This window comes from Pipistrellus kuhlii, unplaced genomic scaffold (genome assembly GCF_014108245.1).
Source record: "Pipistrellus kuhlii isolate mPipKuh1 unplaced genomic scaffold, mPipKuh1.p scaffold_m20_p_74, whole genome shotgun sequence".
Taxonomy (NCBI): Eukaryota; Metazoa; Chordata; class Mammalia; order Chiroptera; family Vespertilionidae; genus Pipistrellus; species Pipistrellus kuhlii.
The window spans coordinates 393,485-411,707 of record NW_023425578.1 but is presented as its reverse complement, the minus strand read 5'-3'; the positions used below and the strand labels follow the sequence as shown (position 1 = coordinate 411,707).

The 18,223-nt window shown below is 57.6% G+C and overlaps 1 protein-coding gene across 4 annotated transcripts in view; it reads left to right on the top strand.

Moving 5' to 3' along the window:
- CABIN1 (calcineurin binding protein 1) overlaps positions 1–18,223 on the top strand; it is a 60,576-nt gene that overhangs the window by 4,974 nt on the left and 37,379 nt on the right. For all 4 annotated transcript variants that reach the window (XM_045576106.1, XM_045576104.1, XM_045576105.1 and 1 more), the window contains exons 4-22: positions 128–241; positions 442–576; positions 1,360–1,540; positions 2,309–2,438; positions 3,512–3,661; positions 4,260–4,546; positions 4,770–4,938; positions 5,294–5,430; positions 5,858–6,075; positions 7,327–7,405; positions 7,793–7,983; positions 8,979–9,131; positions 9,791–9,985; positions 13,381–13,623; positions 14,249–14,405; positions 15,111–15,226; positions 17,026–17,187; positions 17,660–17,866; positions 17,995–18,140. In XM_045576106.1, coding sequence (XP_045432062.1) covers positions 128–241; positions 442–576; positions 1,360–1,540; positions 2,309–2,438; positions 3,512–3,661; positions 4,260–4,546; positions 4,770–4,938; positions 5,294–5,430; positions 5,858–6,075; positions 7,327–7,405; positions 7,793–7,983; positions 8,979–9,131; positions 9,791–9,985; positions 13,381–13,623; positions 14,249–14,405; positions 15,111–15,226; positions 17,026–17,187; positions 17,660–17,866; positions 17,995–18,140 — 3,170 coding nt within the window. The remainder of the gene's footprint in view (positions 1–127; positions 242–441; positions 577–1,359; positions 1,541–2,308; positions 2,439–3,511; positions 3,662–4,259; positions 4,547–4,769; positions 4,939–5,293; positions 5,431–5,857; positions 6,076–7,326; positions 7,406–7,792; positions 7,984–8,978; positions 9,132–9,790; positions 9,986–13,380; positions 13,624–14,248; positions 14,406–15,110; positions 15,227–17,025; positions 17,188–17,659; positions 17,867–17,994; positions 18,141–18,223) is intronic.

Here is an 18,223-nt window from a genome sequence, read left to right as displayed (position 1 = left end):
GACTGCTTTCACCACAGAGGGTACAGCGGGCAGTTAACAGGGCCTTGTCTTCAGCCCTGGCTACATACGTGTTTGGCATAAAAAAGACCTTTGTCCTACGGGAAAACGTCACTGTCTTTGCTTGCAGGAAGCAGAGGCTTTTGCCTTGTATCACAAGGCCCTGGACCTGCAAAAACATGACCAGTTTGAGGAGTCCGCCAAGGCCTACCATGAGCTGCTGGAGGCGCGCCTGCTGCGGGAGGTGAGGTGCCCCCAGGCCAGGAGGCAGGCCCGGGAGCCAGGCATCCTGGCTGCCCTGCCCCCAACCCCTTGGCTGGGTGACCTTGGACACAGGGTTTCCCCTGTCTGCCCCTCAGCCGCCGGCAGCCCTGTGGGTGTGTGCCTGCTGCCTGCCTGTGGCCGTAAGGCCCAGTGTCCCTGTGTTGCTGTGTGTGTTCCCAGGCAGTCTCCTCGGGCGATGAGAAAGAAGGCTTGAAGCACCCGGGGCTGATGCTGAAATATTCCACATACAAGAACCTGGCCCAGCTGGCCGCCCAGCGCGAGGACCTGGAGACAGCCATGGAGTTCTACCTGGAGGTGCGGCGTTGGCGGTGAAAGTCTTGGTGGGCGGGGTGAGGTTGTGGTCTCATTGACTGCAAAGAATTTATTTATTTGTTAATCCCCTCCGGAAGATATTTGTCTATTGATTTTCAGAGAGAAGGGAAGGGACAGAGGGAGGGATGGAAGGTGAAAGGGAGGGAGAGAGAGAGAGTGACAGAGACACGTCAATTGGTTCCCTCCTACACGTGCCACAACCAGGGCTGGGGATGAAGCCCACAGCCACGGTGTGTGCCCTGGACTGGGACTGAGCCTGGGCCCTTCAGTCCGAGGGCCGACACTCTGTCCACTGAGCCACACCGGCTAGAGCGGTTATGTCTTTCAGTTTTACTTCTTTTACTTCTGTCAAATAGGTGAGATATACAGAGTGACAAGATATATCAGGAGTATGTTCTGGGCCTGGCCAGTGTGGCTCAGTGGTTGAGTGTCAACCCATGAACCAAGAGGTCACCAGTTTGAGTCTTAGTCAGGGCACATGCCCAGGTTACGGGCTCAATCCCTAGTAGGGGCTGTGCAGGCAGCAGTGGATCGATGATGTTTCTATCTTTCTCTCTTCCTCCCTCCCTCTCTCTAAAAACCAATGAAAACATTTTTTAAAAAGCATATGTTCTGAACTCGGTAAATTGGCCCCTGTGGTTTCTGTTGGTCATGCTCCTGGTAGTGTGAGTGGCTAGGCCGGCGCTGCCCCTCCCTCACCGCAGGCAGCTGCTCAGGGAGAGGCTGACGGAGGGTGTATGCGTCCTCTGCTTGTGCCGCTCCCAGGCTGTCATGCTGGACTCCACGGATGTCAACCTCTGGTATAAGATCGGACACGTGGCCCTGAGGCTCCTGCGGGTGCCCCTGGCTCGCCATGCTTTTGAAGAGGGGCTGCGGTGCAACCCCGACCACTGGCCCTGCCTGGACAACCTCATCACTGTCCTGTACACCCTCAGCGACTACACCAGTGAGTCGGGCTGTGACCCTTTCTCCCAGGCGCTGTGTGTTGGGGACAGTGGAGGGAGGGCGGCTGGGGAAGAGGAAGGTCTCTGAAGGTCTCTGCCTGCCTATGGGGAGAACGGAGATGTCTATGTGTCTGCTCTGTTCTGCTGTCTGTCGTACTCAGTGGAGATTTATTGAGTGCGTTAGAGTGAGTCACATGCTCTCGGAGAGTTTACCTCTGCTCGCCTCCTTTCATCCCTGCATGTGCCCTTCGGTGCCAGGGCCTGCTCCTGGGACTTGCTGACAGGCGGCCTGGCAGCTGCAGCTGGGCTTATCTGGTGCCAGAGAGTCACTGCCTCTGCAGGGCATCAGGGCTCCTGGGCGATCTCTGCGGACAGAACCCCCGCCTGCCTCCCGTTGCTTCAGCTCCCTGGTCTCAGCCTTGCCCGCGGCTCCGCAGAGGGCACTGCCCCTGGCACGGATGGCCCTGAAGCAGGCACTGCCTAGTGCTCTGGCCTTGGGGGCTCTGGGCCTCCCAGGTGGCAGGCTCCCCGTGTGCTCCGCGGCCAGAGTAGAGGGTGGCTCCAGGGCGCTCTGCAGGCTGGCCAGTGTGCTGCAGGCCAGTCCCAGGAGCGTTCTTTTTAGAAATACTTCCTGGTTGAGTCAGTTAAAATGGGGTCTCGTGATCGCTGTGCTTGTCTTCGATTCCAGAGCAGGAACCTGTTCCCGTCAGCACCTGGCAGGTGGCGCTTCAGGGTGCGCATCAGTGTCCTAACTGTCTCTGTGTCTGCAGCGTGCCTGTACTTCATCTGCAAGGCGCTGGAGAAAGACTGCCGCTACAGCAAAGGCCTGGTCCTCAAGGAGAAGATATTTGAGGAGCAGCCCTGTCTCCGGAAAGACTCCCTCCGGATGTTCCTGAAATGGTAGGTCCGGCCTCGTGCCTTCCTGGGCTGCACCCCCTCTTTCCCTCCGCAGTAGCTGCTGAATGAGGAGCGTGCTCATCTCCTGGGGGACAGGCCCTGCACCTCTTTCCTTCATCCGCACCTGGGACCGGTGTGTTCTGCCTGTGTGCTCCTCAGCTGCGCGCCCAGCTCAGCATGCCTCCTCGCTGGCTGCTGGCTCCTCCCCGCCCCTCTTCCCCGCCAGCTCCTGGCATTGCCAGCTCTTCTCTGGCTGCCCAAGTTCACTGTCACAGACATACCTCTGACTCTATACCATCCCTGCCTTGCCTCCAGGACAAAAGCCATGCTCGATAGCATTGCCCGGGAGGAGAGCTGTCAGGTCCCTGGGCGGTTCTAGGCCTGGCCCAGTGCTCTGCCCTGTCCCTGCACCCCGATCGCACTTGCTCTCACCTGAACGCCGTCTTCCCACTTCTCCACGTGTTGTGCTGTCACTCCTCCTTCACGTTCAGTTCTCAGGCCGCCTCTCAGCAGCTGTCCACGCTCTGGCTGCCTCCCTCTCCTGCGCCAGCTCCTCCGCCCGCTGGTGTTTCCTGGGCCGGGAACTCAGCTGGTGGAGGGGGGTTGTTTAGCTCAGTCTATCCCTTGTCAGACTGTCTCTGGTTCACATCTGTCCTCAGTCCAGGCGGGAGGGCCGGTCCTGCGGGGCCACTGCAGGCACAGAGTGTCTGTGGAGACACCATAGAGTCCATGGCATAGACTGCGGCGAGCTTGGCTAGCTGATGACTTCTTGTTGGGATGGGCAGGATGGTCTGGTTAAATTCTTTAAAAATAATTAAAGAGCAAGATTTGATTTTCCTGTGGCTTTTCTGACATCCAGAAGGAACAAAAGGTATTTGTCACGACTAGTATGTGTGGTCATTCTGAATGCTAATTACTGCCTTCGGAGGCCAGACTCCAGTGGTTATTCTATTTGTAGGAAGAATTAATATGGATTAGAGGGTGGTCACTTAGCTGCATCCCTGCCTGTAAAGTGTCAGCTTCGCTCTGGTGTGTGACATTGAAATTCCTCCCTGTCTCATGTGCTGTGCTGTCAGTGACATGTCCATCCATGACGTGTCGGTGAGCGCGGCTGAGGCGCAGGCCATCATTGACGAGGCCCTAGGGCTGCGGAAGAAGAGGCAGGCGCTGGTGGTGCGGGAGGAGGAGCCGGACCTGAAGCTGGTGCAGCCCACCCCCTTTCTCACGTAGGTGGCCGTGCGTCTGGGGTGCTGGGTCGCTGGTGGGTCCTGTACAGAGTGAGCCTGGCTCCAGGCTATGGCGTGGGTGGAGCTGGGGCGTATTGGCAGTGGCTGGAGGCGAGTAGGCGACTTTTGGACCCATAAGAAGTAGTGGGGCCTCTCCAGGTAGGCCCAGTCAGTCCCTCTTTTCTGATGCCATTCTTTTTTTAAATATATTTTTACAAGAGGCCTGGTGCATGGATTCGTGCACTGGGGCGGTCCCTCTGGCTGGCCTGTGGGTATGGGGATCCGGCTGAAACCGGCTCTCCAACATCCCCGGAGGGGTCCCAGGTTGCGAGAGGGCAGTTCTCAGGTGATGCACCCTGGAATCGGGCTCCTTCCTCTCTGGTTCTGGGTATGTCACTCACATCAAGTCACTGCAGCTCGGCAGCTCCTCAGCTGTGTTAGACTCAAGATTTTGTCAGTCACGACAATAAACCATGACAGCTCTCCCTGCCCTTGGGAGGTGCAGCCCTGGGGCCACTCTGCCGCTGCTCCAAGGCCAACTGGCCCTGTGCTCGAGTACCTGGGAGGTGGTGCTGACCACTGAGCTGTCTCTCTGCAGCTGGAAGTGTCTGGGAGAGAGCCTGCTGGCCATGTACAACCACCTCACCACCTGCGAGCCGCCGCGGCCCAGCCTCGGCAAAAGGGTGGACCTGTCTGACTACCAGGACCTCAGCCAGCACCCAGTGTCCTCGGCGGTGGCGGCGCCTATCAGCGTGGTGCAGCCCAGCCCCGTCAGTGCCAGCTCCTCCGTGATCGTGGCGGAGCCTGTGCTCTCCTGCTCCCCTGTGGCCACAGCCAGCTTCCCGCTGCACAGCCCCAGCCTGCTGGAGTCCGGGGTCCCCCTGGGTGAGCACCCCCGGGGCTGACTTTGGGGAGACCTAGTTTGCTGGCTGTTTGGGTCTCTCAGAGGGACACATCCTGCTCATCTCCTGGTCTGAGGTTTAAGCAAGAGGCCCTGGACCCCAGGGGAGTCTCCGTCTGCTCTGGGGGCTGCTCCTCAGGGACCCTCTTCTCATGGGGGAGACTGAGGGACACGCAGCCCATGTGACTGCGTGTGCTCTCTGTGCAGGCGACCTGTCTGCAGGAGATAAAGCTCGGAAGGGCGTGAAGCGGAAGAAGATCCCGGAAGAGAACGGGGAGACAGCGAAACGGCGGTCTGCCCGCGTCCGGAACACCAAGTGCAAAAAAGAGGAGAAGGTCGACTTCCAGGAGCTTCTGCTCAAGTTCTTGCCGCCCAGGTACAGTCACGCCTTCTCAGATTTGCAGGCACCAACTTCTGCCTGCCCACCCGCGTTTCTCCTCCACTGCAGCATCTCCTGCTTCCCCATGACATCCTGCCAGTGGCCAAGGCAGAGCTCTCCCTGGGTTGGGCTCTCGGTGTTTCTTGTTCTCTTGCTTGGAGCTTCCTGAGGGCAGGGAGCAGGACTTGGAAGGCACTTCCGGGGCCTCAGAGATGAGTGGCTTCCGGAGCTGGAGGCCATGCACTCGCGTCCTGTGCACTCACACCGCTTTCGCGGGCCGGGGCTGCTGCTTCTGCTTGGCAAGAACTCAGGGTGGACGTTGGCGTGGTTCTGTGACGGGGGTGTCCTGCAGGCTGAGGAAGCTGGACCCCGAGGAGGAAGACGACCCCTTCCACAGCTACGAGGTGCAGGCAGAAGCCAAGCTGGAGAGCTGCCCGAGCTCGGGGCCTCAGCGGCTGTCCTTGGACGCGGCCACGTTCACGGAATCTGGTAGGAGTCCCCGGACCGTGCCCTGTGGGAGCTTCCTCCTCCACCCTCGGCCTGGCCAGGTCTTCTCCTGGGAGATTGGGTCTGGATGAAGTGTGGTCAAGGGGCGCCTGGACTGGTCTGGGCCTGAGCGCCATGGCAGTGGGAGGTCTGTCCTTGCTCACACTCGACTGCTTCCTGAGGGCGTGGGCTCAGGTGAACCCAGGTGGCTCTGCGGTCAGTCTGGCCGACCCCACTCTGGAGGGCATCGTGGTGCCAGGCAGCAGGCTCCGTGTTTTCTGTGTGCAGTCTTGCTAGTGTGCATGGCAGCACTTGGAGGCTGACCCTTTAGTGCCCACCTCAGACCTGGAGGTTCAGAGAGGCCTGGGAACATGGGAGGCCCGGGCACAGAGGGCCTTTATTCAAGGCAGGCCTGTCTCCCTCCCGGCAGAGCGGCAGGACGTGCACACGTTCCTGCTGGAGAACCTGACCAATGGGGGCCTCCTGGAGCTGATGATGCGCTACCTGAAGGCCATGGGCCACAAGTTCCTGCTGAGGTGGCCGCCTGGGCTGGCGGAGGTGGTGCTCAGCATCTACCACAGCTGGCGGAGGCACAGCACCAGCCTGCCCAACCCGCTGCTGCGGGACTGCAGCAACAAGCACATCAAGGTGGGCGGCGGGCTGCCCAGGGCCGGGCTTGTCAGGCTGGGCCTTCTGGGGAGTGGGCTGTGGAGCCTGTGGAGCTGCACTGGCTTCTGGGGCTGGAATGTGGGCCCCGGGGGTTTGAAGCAGGAAAGCATGGAGCCTGGTTTGTGCCGAGAGAGATCGGGTAGCTGAGTGAGGGTAACATGGGAGCGTGGGCACAGGTTCTCAGGGGCTGTTGCTCAGGGAACCATGGCAGCGGCGGCAGGGGGTGGGGGTTCTGGACGCAGAGCTGCCAGGATGAACTGAATGCGGGGTGAGGGGTGAGACGGGGAGGACTCCTAGGGCTGGCCCAGCCTGGGCTGGTGGCAGGGTGGTGTAGAGAGGCTGGGAAGTGAAGGCTTGGCTGTATTTGGGGTTCCAGGGGCGGTTACTGAGAAACCTAAGTGCAGAGGCTGAGTAGGGCTGCCGAGGCGAGTGATGGGGTCTTAGTGGGGGCCGAGCCACGCCATCCACCTGCCCACAGCACTCCATACCGCAGGCTCCTCCCCTCGGTGCCTCCCAGGGCTCCTGGGGACCCAGTGTGCTTGGCCCCCTCTCCCGGTGGGGGAAGAGGCTGGGAACCTCCAGGTCCTGCCTGGCTGGTCATACTTCTGACCAGGGCACTGCAGGTTGGGCAGCCTCTGCCGTGACACTTCCTTTTGTGCTGGAGAGCGGTACTCTGACCTGCAGACTCTTGTTTTGTTTGTCCTCACTGAGGATATTTCCATTGATTTTTAGAGAGAGTAGAAGAGAGGGGGAGAGAGAGAAACATCGATGTAAGAAAGACACATTGATTGGTTGCCTCCTGCACGAGGTCAGGGATCGAGCCTGCAATCTAGTAATGTGCCTTAACCGGAATCGAACCCGCAACCTTTCAGTCCAAGGGCCAGCACTCTAACTGCTGAACCAAACTGACCAGGGCTGACCCCGGTCCCTTTAAGGGTTGAGTGGATACAGCAGCTGGCCCAGCACTGGGCAGGCGACAGAGCGGCCCGTCATGGCCTAGTCCCTCAGGACTGAAGACTGGTTTCCTGGCTCCTCCCAGGTTTATGCCCCGTGTAGGTCCACATGCTCCCTTCTGTGTCTTGGCAGGTCGCCGCTGATGACCACGTACTAAATGGGAAGAAGGTAGAATAGTGGGTTTTTAAGTTAAAGTAAATTTTAGTTTAGCTTGTCCCATTCTCACCCTTTGGCGACTCTGTGCCTGTCCCTGACATCTTGGCGCCTGTCCCGCAGGGCATGATGCTGATGTCTCTCTGCTGCATGGAGCTGCAGCTGGACCAGTGGCTGCTGAGCAAGGGCAGAAGCGCCTCGGGTAGGAGCGCTGTTTCCTGTGGCCGGAGCGTTCCGGACTCTGAGCAATCAGCAGGCCTGGGCGTGGGGAGCCGAGTCGTCGTAGAAGTCAGACTTGAATCTACGAGTCTGCAATGGGCACATGTCCTGGGTGGGCTTGTCAGGCCTGGAAGGATCCAGGTCTCGGCCAAGGAGTGTTAGCAGAAACTCACCACCAGAGGGAGCCACCTACCCACTTTTCTCTTCCTTGGGATGAAAGGAAGTGAGAGCCTAATGTTCCCAGGTTATCACGTGACAATTTCCGTGTCCCAGTAATTTCCCTGCAGAGCGAGGGCAGAGGGAGAGTTCTGGGGGCAGAAGGGCGCCTGGACCTGCATGTGATGTTGACTTGTCCTGTCTGACTTTTCAGTGTCTCCTCGGAACTGCCCTGCTGCTGGTGGGGCGAATGGCAGGTTTGGGCCTGATTTCCCGGGAACCCACTTCCTGGGGGACCTCCTGCAGATGTCATTTGCCTCATCTCAGCGGGACCTGTTTGAGGATGGCTGGCTGGAGTTTGTGGTCCGCGTGTATTGGCTGAAGGCGCGGTTCCTGGCATTGCAGGTTGGTTCTGTGCTCGGCTGCCTGGGGAGCCTGCCCTGGCACCAGAGGGATGGGAGGGCTGGATGCCTCCTTGAGGACGTGCATGTGCACATGTGTGGCCCCTGCCGGGCTCAGCTTGAGGAAGTGGGGGCTGGTGGGGGTTTTCAGCATCGTGGGAATCCCAGGGTAGCTCCAGTCTGTAAAGCACAGCAGCACAGCAGGATACAGCTCACTCAGGGTTGCCTCGGGGTCTGGACCCTTTGTTTGTGCTTCCCTGGGAAAGCCTGAGCAAGCGCGGGGCGGCTTCAGAGCTTTCGAGAGAGAGCAGCTTAGGAGCCTGGTCTGGAAGGCCAGTGGCTGGCTGCTCCCCAGCCCTTTGCGTATGGCGGGACCTGTGCACTGTGGTGGCATGAGCAGCAGAGTGCATGGTCAGTTCTGGAATTAGGACAGGACTAGCTTGTAATCCTGCATTTATTAGCGTACCTTTTTTAAAAATATATATTTCATTGACTTTTTTACAGAGAGGAAGAGAGAGGGATAGAGAGTTAGAAACATCGATGAGAGAGAAACATCGATCAACTGCCTCCTGTATACCTCCCACTGGGGATGTGCCCGCAACCAAGGTACATGTCCTTGACCGAAATCGAACCTGGGACCCTTCAGTCCGCAGGCTGATGCTGAACCAAACTGGTTAGGACATATTATCATGCTTTTTGAACAAGATGCTCAGCCTCACTCAAGTGTCTTAAGTGTCCTTACCTGTAACGTGAGGTAATGATACCTCAGAGTTGTGATGTGAATTCATTTGTCTGTTTGTTTGTCCATCCATCTGTCCGTCCGTCCATTCCACAAATATTCACTGAGCCCTGCTGTGCATCAGGCCCCTTTCCAGGGTCTGGCAGAAATTGATGAAACTGTCCTGCCTGTGCCTGCAGGCTCGGGGGTCGGGAGGTGAGGCCCTGGCATAGCAGCGAGTCCTCTTCCTTCACCCTGTCCTCTACTCTTCCTCCGGCCAGGGGGACATGGAGCAGGCCCTGGAGAACTATGACATCTGCACGGAGATGCTCCAGAGCTCCGCGGCCATCCAGGCAGAGGCCGGGGCTGAGCATGGCGACACTGTCATTCGGCTCCCCAACCTCCACAACGACTCGGTCGTCTCCCTGGAGGAGGTGCGTGGGCATTGTCTTCCCAGTGCAGAGCTGTTTGGGGCAAGGCCAATGCAGCGCCTTTGCTGCGACCCCCCGGGGCCCCTGCAGGCCTCCCGTGCGGAGAGGCCTGTGGTAAGGGGGCATGTGACCTTTGGCCCAGCTCCATGAGTCTGCTTTGCTGACTGACTACAAGACCCTACTATTTAGGCAGACACTTTTCTGAGCTGCTCTGGTTCTGGGGAGTTTTTGTTGTTTCCGTAGGTTTGTTTTTAAGGAATTGAATGTCTTGACTTGAATAGAAATAAATTTTTTTGTTTTATTACTCCTCACCTGAGGATATTTTTTCCATGGATAGAGTGGAAGGGAGGAAGTGGGGGTAGAGAGAAAGGGACACAGCTATTGGGTGCTTCCTGCATCTGCCCCGACTAGGGCCAGGGAGGGAACCCACAGCCCAGGTACGTGTCCTTGACTGGGAATGGAACCCTTGATCCTTTAGTACGACACTCTAACCACTGAGACACACCCCCAGGGCTAAATAGAAATGTTTTTGATAAAGTATTTGCCTAACGTAAATGCTGACATATTCAGGGGAGTCTGATTTTGGGTCTGATACACAAACGCTGGCTGGGTCAGGGAGCAGTGAGGGGTTATCACCGCTGGGAATGCTGGCTTTCTTCCAGATCGATAAGAACCTGAAGTCGCTGGAGCGGTGCCAGTCCCTGGAGGAGATCCAGCGGCTGTATGAGGCGGGCGACTACGAGGCCGTGGTGCAGCTGCTGCGGCCCACCTTGTGCCCCAGCGGCTTCGACCAGGCCAAGCACCTGGAGTTCATGACGTCCATTCCCGAGCGGCCGGCGCAGCTGCTGCTGCTGCAGGTGCGTGCGCCCGGCCCTCCCCCTGGCCCTTCTGCACCAGGTGTGGGTTATTCCCTGAGGCTTTGAGAACCTGCAAAAATGGGAGTAAAAGCCACTAACTCGGCAGGCAGCTAGGAGGGTGCCAGTCAGCGGATACGGGAGGAAGCGGGAACTTAGGAGTGCAGGTCCCAGGGTTCATGTACGCGCTCAGTGGGAGCCCGCACTTGACTCTGAACTCTGCCGGCAGAGGAGGGAGCACAGTCAGGACCTTGGCCATCCATCCAGCTGCTTGTTCCTTTGCCTGGCTTTTGAGTCACTTTAAAAGTTAACTAGTGAGTCCATGTAAAATATGGATAAAATGTGTGTATAATGTAAAAATCAAGATGAAAGGAAAGCCCACAGGGTCACGTCATTGAAGGAAAAGAGCAGCAGTGACGTGGGAGCCCAATCGCACGTTCAGCTTCTTCACGCCTCTGCTCCTTAGGAATAAACCCTCCGGGGAGCTCACGGGGCCAGGATCTGGTGGTGCTGGAATTCCCCGCCCTGGGCTCAGCTCCTCTCCCTCTCTAAGCTGTGGGGAGATCATTGTCCTTACCTCAGAGGCTGTTGTGGGATTCTAAGAATTAGCATGTGTGGGCACCATGCCTGGCTTGTAGCAAGTGCCATGTGGTGCCAGCTGTCATCACTGCCAGCATCCTCAGGAAGCACGGCATCGGCCGCAGAGGCTGATAGGGAAGATGATAGAAACGAAGTGCTTATGGCATTGGGTCCGTGTCCTGACCCTGTGGTTCTCACACTAACTACTGTAGCTTCTGTGTTATTGGGCCCTTCCCCTTCAGTCTGCAAAGCCAGCCCGTCTTCTCTCAGGCTCTTTGCTCAGATTATGAGACATGGCAGTTATTAGCATTCACTTGCTTGAACTGGGAAACAGATGAAAGGTGCATCGGGACCAGGGGGAGAGGCCGCCTCCCTGGTCAGCGTCGGGAGGAGAGAGCTGGGCAGAGGGAGTCGGGTGGCCCAAGCTGAGGTCCAGGGAGGAGGTTCGTCCGACCTCAGTTACCACGGCAGGTGCGGGAAGGAAGCATGGCTGTGCGGGAGGGACAGCTGGGTGTACCCCGGGCCACTGGGTGGGAGGAAGGCAGAGGCCAGTCCGCTGTGCTTCTGGGAAAGACCACAGTGGCTCAGGTGTCGCCTGGCCCCTGTGGTCTAGAACTCCTGGTGTGGCCCACGCCCTGCTGGTGGGGACTGCTGTTGGAAGGGCGCTGAGCAGCTCTGTGGGCTCAGGCCGGCCACGTACCAGGAGGCTCCTCTCTTGGCAAATAAGCGAGTCCTGGGTTTTGCTCCATTTCCTGTTGGTGGGAGAGGGGTTCTTACTGATCTAGAGCACTTTTTACATATTAAAGACAGTCATCTTTTTCTCATCAAATGCTGCAAATATTTTTCCCAGTTCGATGTTTGCTTTTTAATTGAAGCTTGTGTGTTTTTGACATACAGAAGTTTTGAATCATGTTGTCAAATCTCTTGATGTTGTTAAATGCCTGTGATTTTGTTCATTGTGCTTAGGCAGCCTTTCTAAGAGTGAGAAAACATTCACCCACTCGTTCCACACACATGATTGCGTTCCCACAGTGCCTGGCAGGCAGACAGGGCCTCTGCAAACACCCAGAAAGGCCCTCCTCCAGCCTGTTTCCTTCCAGCGTGTTGGTGGCTCGTGTTTTGCATTGAAGTGACTTCATCTAGCTTAGAGGGTGGGCGTCTGCAGGGACCCTCCCCTCCAGATGTGGCGGCTGTCCCTCCATCTTTTAAAGTCTTCAGGATGGTTGTCTCTCTGATGCGGAGCTGTTTTCCTCCTCGATGTTTGGGTTGCTGCTTGTGCAGGGCCTTTTGTTGGCGTTCTGTTGCCTCAGAGCGCACTGGCTTACACGAACCCTGGTGACGTTTGCATGTTTGTTTGGAATCTAGCCACCGCACCAAATTCCTGTTACTCTGATGGCGGCAATTTGGTCTCCTCATTTGTTGGCAGTTCTTCTGCCTTTTAGCTCCTGGCCCTGAGCACGGGGATTATGTCACACTGGAGTGCTGCTGGCAGGTCCGCGCCTTGGCCTTGACTTCACGGCAGCTCTGGCTGCAGTTGCATAGTCCGTGGTCCTCCTCCGGCCAGAGGAGAGCCCCGCCCTGGTGTGAGTGGCATTTGGTCGGGAGCGTCAGCGTGGGCACCCTCGCACCCAGGGGCCGCCTGCGGAGGACTCGTTTTCTCTAAAGAAACACGCCACGTGTCCCTGGCAATTAGGCTTTTATTTTATTTTATTTTATTTATTTATTTACTTATTATATTTTATTGATTTTTCTCAGAGAGGAAGGGAGAGAGATAGAGAGCTAGAAACGTCGACAAGAGAGAAACATCGACCAGCTGCCTCTTGCACGCCCCCCTCCGGGAATGTGCCCGCAACCAACGTACATGCCCCTGACCAGAATCGAACCTGAGACCCTTCAGTCCACAGACCGACGCTCTACCACTGAGCAAAACCAGTTTCGGCCAATTAGGCTTTTAAATGAGGACTGGTTTTGATCTGTGCTTGGATGTCGCAGCACATACCAAAGGCAGTTTGGGATGTTTCTGTCCCCACACCTGTCTGTCACCTCAGCGTGCGGCAGCTGCACCTGCCGAGGCTGGCAGGAGCCACTGCTGGCCTCAGCTGTGCGAGCCAGAGCCCATGGCGCCAGGCAGCAGGTGCTTCCTGTGGCTCTGACCGGCCGCAGCCAGATCTGTGACTCCGCAGCCCGCTCAGTAATGAGAGGCTGAGAGGTTTGTTCCGGAGCAAAAGGAAAGGAGGCTTGGCCAAGGCGATGGCTCCTGAAGGGGAGATTTTAAAGTGGCAGTGCAGTGTGCGTACTGAGAGCAGCTCCCATCGGACGTTGCTGAGTGTGCATGGACGTCAGCACACCTCGAGCCTCGGCACCTCGCGGGCCAGGGGTGGCTGGGCTCACCCCCGGCTTCGCCTGGCACCTGGGCTGCCTGGCCAGCGCCCTCCTCCCGAGGCAGTCCCTCCCACAGTCCCTCCCCTGGCGAGACCCCCAGAGCCATGGCCCTGGATGAGCATGTGACTGGGTGGGCTGAGCACAGTCAGGCTGACAGAGGTGGTGGAGACAGCCTCATTTTGGCTGCTCCAGGGCTCTAAATGGGAAACTGAGGCACCAAGGGTAAGCCCCGTTCTGAGAGCTGCCTGGCTGGTGGCCTGCCACACCGTGGTTGCACACAGGTCCCAGCCCACAGGCCCTGCAGATGCCCCGTGGCTATAATGCTTCCCTTTTCTTGGCCTGCCCCTTCGTCTTCGCCCCGTCCGCCCGCCCTCCGTCCTCAGGCCAGGGGGTGGGCATGTCAACACCCCCCAACCCCGCGCCCCTTCCTGTTGTAGGACTCCCTGCTCCGGCGCAAGGACCACCGGCAGTGCTTCGAGTGCTCCGACGTGGCTCTGAATGAGGCAGTCCAGCAGATGGTGAACGCCGGCGAGGCTGCAGCCAAGGAGGAGTGGGTGGCCACCGTGACCCAGCTGCTGCAGGGCATCGAGCAGGCGCTCTCGGCGGACAGCAGCGGCAGCATCCTGAGGGACGCGTCCGCGGCCGCCGGCCTCACCCGGCTCACCAACAACCTGATCCAGGTAGCGCCCTGTCCTCCTGCCCTGCCCCGCAGCAGGGGGCTGTCCCATGTCCCCTACCAGCCTAGCCACTACCCTGCCGCGAGGCCCCTTTCCGAAACGGAAATACGAACGTGCTGCTCCCTCCCTTCACCCTTTACACTCCTCCTGGGTGCCTGCCCAGAGTGCACTGGGCCACCAGCCCCTCTCTCCACCCTCTCATTGGCTTTCGTGGCCACCTCTGGGCCCTCGGCCTGCCTGCCTGTCCTCTGCCCCACTCCTGCCCTCTCTGGGGATCGGGCACCCCACAGCCCCTTCCATGGAAACTGTCTGGCAAGGGCTCTACCTGGCCCCGCTCCTCTGTGACACCACTGCAGCCACCTGACCCATGGCTCCTTCCCCAAGCTGTCAGCTCCTCTGTCCTGTTCACTCTGTCACCCTGTGTGGCACTGGGCCCAGCACACAGTAGAAGCTGCACATGGATGAGAGGCTGGTCAGAGCTGGCTCCTCTGGAGTCGGGCATGGCCCTGCCATAGGCTCTGTGACCCTCTGTCTGATGACCTGATGGGGTGCCACTGCGCCAGTGTTCCCCCAGCAAAACATCCCGAGGACTCAGCCTGGGTCGGTGACCTCACTGTCCCCCCCCCAGATCATCGACTGCAGCATGGCCGTGCAGGAGGAGCCCAAGGAGCCGCACGTCTCCTCGGTGCTGCCCTGGATCATTCTGCATCGCATCATCTGGCAGGAGGAGGACGCCTTCCGCTCCCTGTGCCAGCAGCAGCAGCTCCAGAGCTCAGCGGAGGAAGGTGGGGAAGGGGGTCTGGGGTGGCCTCTGCCCAGGGCCCTGCAGCCCCCCCCCCCCCCGGGGCTGTGATGGTGGGAGGCATCGTTGACAGGGTTTCGGGGGCCCCGGACAGAGGCAGAGGCTTCCTAGGGAGCGAGCTCACTGTGCAGTGGGGTTGGTCAGTGGCGTGTGGGATGTCACATGTCTGTGCAGTGGCTGCAGAGGACACGACAGCGAGGCAAGTGCTTATGAAGGCGCCGCTGGTGCTCTGAGGCCTCGGACCTGCTAACCTCTTCGATCCCCACAAGAGCCCAGCGAGATGGGTGGCCTGTGCCAGCCCTTCCACCTAAACCACTTCACTGAGCCGCTCCGCCGGGTGTGGGCCAGGGAGGCCTGCATGTGGATGGCTGGAGGCAACGTGGTTCCAAGCCCCAGCTGTCACTTCCCCTTCCAAAGGCTTCCTGTGCACAGATAGACCCCCCCGAGATGCTCCCCAAATGTCTGCTCCTCAAATGTGGGGGAAGCGTTTCTCCTGTACACGCTGCAGGGTCTGCGTGGCTTAGTAAGCCAGTCAGGCCACTGCTTGTTTTACAAGATAAAGAAGGAAGGAAAGAAAGCAGCTCTGTGGCTACCTTGGTAATGAAAGCACAGCCGCACAGGAGAGGCTGAGCCTGCAGCTCCCTCTGTGCGCCGCTCGCTCACTGCCTGTCGTCTGGTCTCTCCCCAGCGATGGCCGAGACGTCCATGCTCCCATCCTCCCTCATGCTGCTCAACACTGCCCACGAGTACTTGGGCCGGAGGTCCTGGTGCTGCAATTCGGACGGGGCGCTGCTGCGGTTCTACGTGAGTGCTGCGGGGCTTGCGTGGCCTGCCGCTGGGGGGGCGGGTGGGGGGATCCCGACTGTGCTGTTTTAACTTGTGGCACAGATGTAACGACTCCAAGTTTTGAGAAAGCCTGCATGTGGCATCCTGTCACCCGAGGCTAGGGGCTCTGGACCTGGCCTTGAACTGTAGGTAGACTTAGACCCACTAGTTGTTACCGAGTCTGTTACGTGTTGGGCACAGGGCCAGGCCTTTAATACCGTTTCCCCGAAAATAAGACAGTGTCTTATATTAATTTTTTCTCCCAAAGTTGCGCTAGGTCTTATTTTCGGAGGATGTCTTATTTTTGGGGAAACACGGTAGTAACTTTAGAAGTACATACTGCATTCACCACCTCCCATTGAGTCCTGTGTGCCCAGCACACTCCCATGCCAGGTGGGAGTTGCTCAGTGAGTAGCTACTGCATTCATTCAGTCAGTAAAGACATATTTTGTGAGCAAAATAGACTTCCTCTCCCTCGCCCGCTGTGACTGGTGGCTTACTGGTGATAGCAGCATCATGCCCGTCCCCAAATCTTACTGTTGCGTCCGAGGCCAAGCAGCACTTAGACAAGGTACAGATCACAGGAGAGGCACCTAGCTCAGCAGGTAATGTCTGTTAGTAAATGTTGTAGTGGAACATAGCCACACTCATCGTTTGCATATTAATGTTAACCAGGCGGGGTTTGCAGTGCAGTAGCAGGTTGATTAGCTCTGATAGAGTCCATATGGTCTGGGTAAAGGTTATAATTTTTTCCCAAGTACATTTTTAGCCACATACCATAGTTGTTGTTTTTTTTTGTTTTTGTTTTAATATATTTTTTATTGATTTTTTACAGAGAGGAAGGGAGAGGGATAGAGAGCTAGAAACGTCGATGAGAGAGAAACACCAACCAGCTGCCTCTTGCCCACCCCCTACTGGGGATGTGCCCGCAACCAACGTACATGCCCCTCACCGGAATCGAACCTGGGATCTTTCAGTCCACAGACCGATGCTCTACCACTGAGCCAAACCGGTTTCGGCCACATACCATAGTTTTGACATTTGGTGTTTGCTATCTTTATGTAATTGACTTCTAATTTTATTGAGCTATGTTCAGAGAATGTTGTCTGTATCCTATCTGGTCTGTGGTATTTGTTGAGATTTGCTTCTTGTCTAGTTTTGGTCAAGATCTCATGGATGTTTGAAAAGAATGTATACTTGCTAGTAATTGGGCATAACAATAGTGATTAATTTGTGTAACTAACTGCCCTCCATTGGAATCTTAGTTTCTCTTTTTAATATGTTTTTATTGATTTCAGAGCGAAAGGGAGAGGGAGATACAACATCCATGATGAGAGAGAGTCATTGATCAACTGCCTCCTGCATGCCCCACATCGGGGGTCAAACCCCCAACCGGGCATGTGTCCTGACTGGGAATCGAACCATGACCTCCTGGTTCATAGGTCAACTGACACTCAACCACTGAGCCACTCTGGTCGGGCAGAATCTGAGCTTCTTAAAAGCAGGGACTATGCTGACTGTGCCCACATAGGAAGGTGCTCAGTACATATCTGAGGAGAAATGAATGGCTAGATAAATCAGAATTTCTCAGAGGGTGTGTAATGCCTCCTCTAGCAGCTGACAAGCTGCCTGGGCGTGCTGAGAGGAAGGCCACTGTGAGAGCTGGGCAGCGCGGCTCCCGGGAGGGTCCACGCCCTTTCCAGAAAAGGCCCAAGTGGACAGGCCCCCTCATCAAGTTAACAGGCTCCTCAGGCATCTCTTCCCGCCCACCCCTGTAGGTGCGAGTGCTCCAGAAGGAACTCGCGGAATCCACCTCTGAGGACACACACCCCTACAAGGAGGAGCTAGAGACAGCCTTGGAGCAGTGCTTCTACTGCCTGTACAGTTTCCCCAGCAAGAAGAGCAAGGCCAGGTACCTGGAGGAGCACTCGGCCCCGCAGGTGAGGCGCCCCCGCAGGCCCACTGTACCCCCTCCCAATTCCCTCCCCCGCCCCGGGAGAGGGGCTCAGCACCCGAGGGCGTCGTCCGCCGGCATGCGGCCTCGAAGGCCCAGGTTGGATGCGTCCGGAGGATGGAGGTGCTCCGGTGGGTCCGACCTTGCAGGACGCGCTTTACAAATGCTGCCTTATCATTCAAGAACGCAGCATGGCGATTTTAATAAAATCCGCTTCCTTTTTTACAAAAATACATTTTATTCCAGAGAGGAAGGGAGAGGGAGAGGGAGAGGGAGAAACATCCGCGATGAGAGAGAACCATGGATTGGCTGCCCCCTGCACGCCCCACTCTGGGCTCTATAAGGAGCAGGCTTATACCCGTCACTGCTCTGCTTTCCCGGCACAGGGGTCTGGGAAGGACAGGGGAGCTTTGTGCCTCCCTGACCACCCTGCGGTTGGCTTTCTGTCTGTTTTCAAGGTGGACCTCATCTGGGAAGATGCCCTCTTTATGTTTGAGTATTTTAAGCCCAAGACCCTTCCTGAGTTTGACAGCTACAAGACCAGCACCGTGTCTGCTGACCTGGCTAACCTGCTGAAGAGAATCGCCACCATAGTGCCGCGCACAGAGAGGCCGGCCCTGAGCATGGACAGGGTCTCTGCCTACATTGAGGGCACCTCGGCCGAGGTAGGAGCCATGTTCCATCACCTTCTCCTTCAGCCATCTGACGTGAACGGTCCTAGGTTTGAAGCATCACTGGCCACTGTGGAGTCCCTGGCTTTGCCTCCTTTGACCCTTGCCCTCTCCCCTGGCAGGTCCCATGCCTCCCAGAAGGGGCTGACCCCTCCCCTGCGGTGGTGAATGAGCTCTACTACCTGCTGGCCGACTACCACTTTAAAAACAAAGAGCAGTCCAAGGCGATCCGATTCTACATGCACGACATCTGCATCTGCCCTGACAGGTGAGTGCCCGGCGGCTGCGGCCAGGGACCTGGGGGCAGGCCAGGCTGGGTGGGCGGCCACGGTGCCTGCAGCTCAGGAGGCT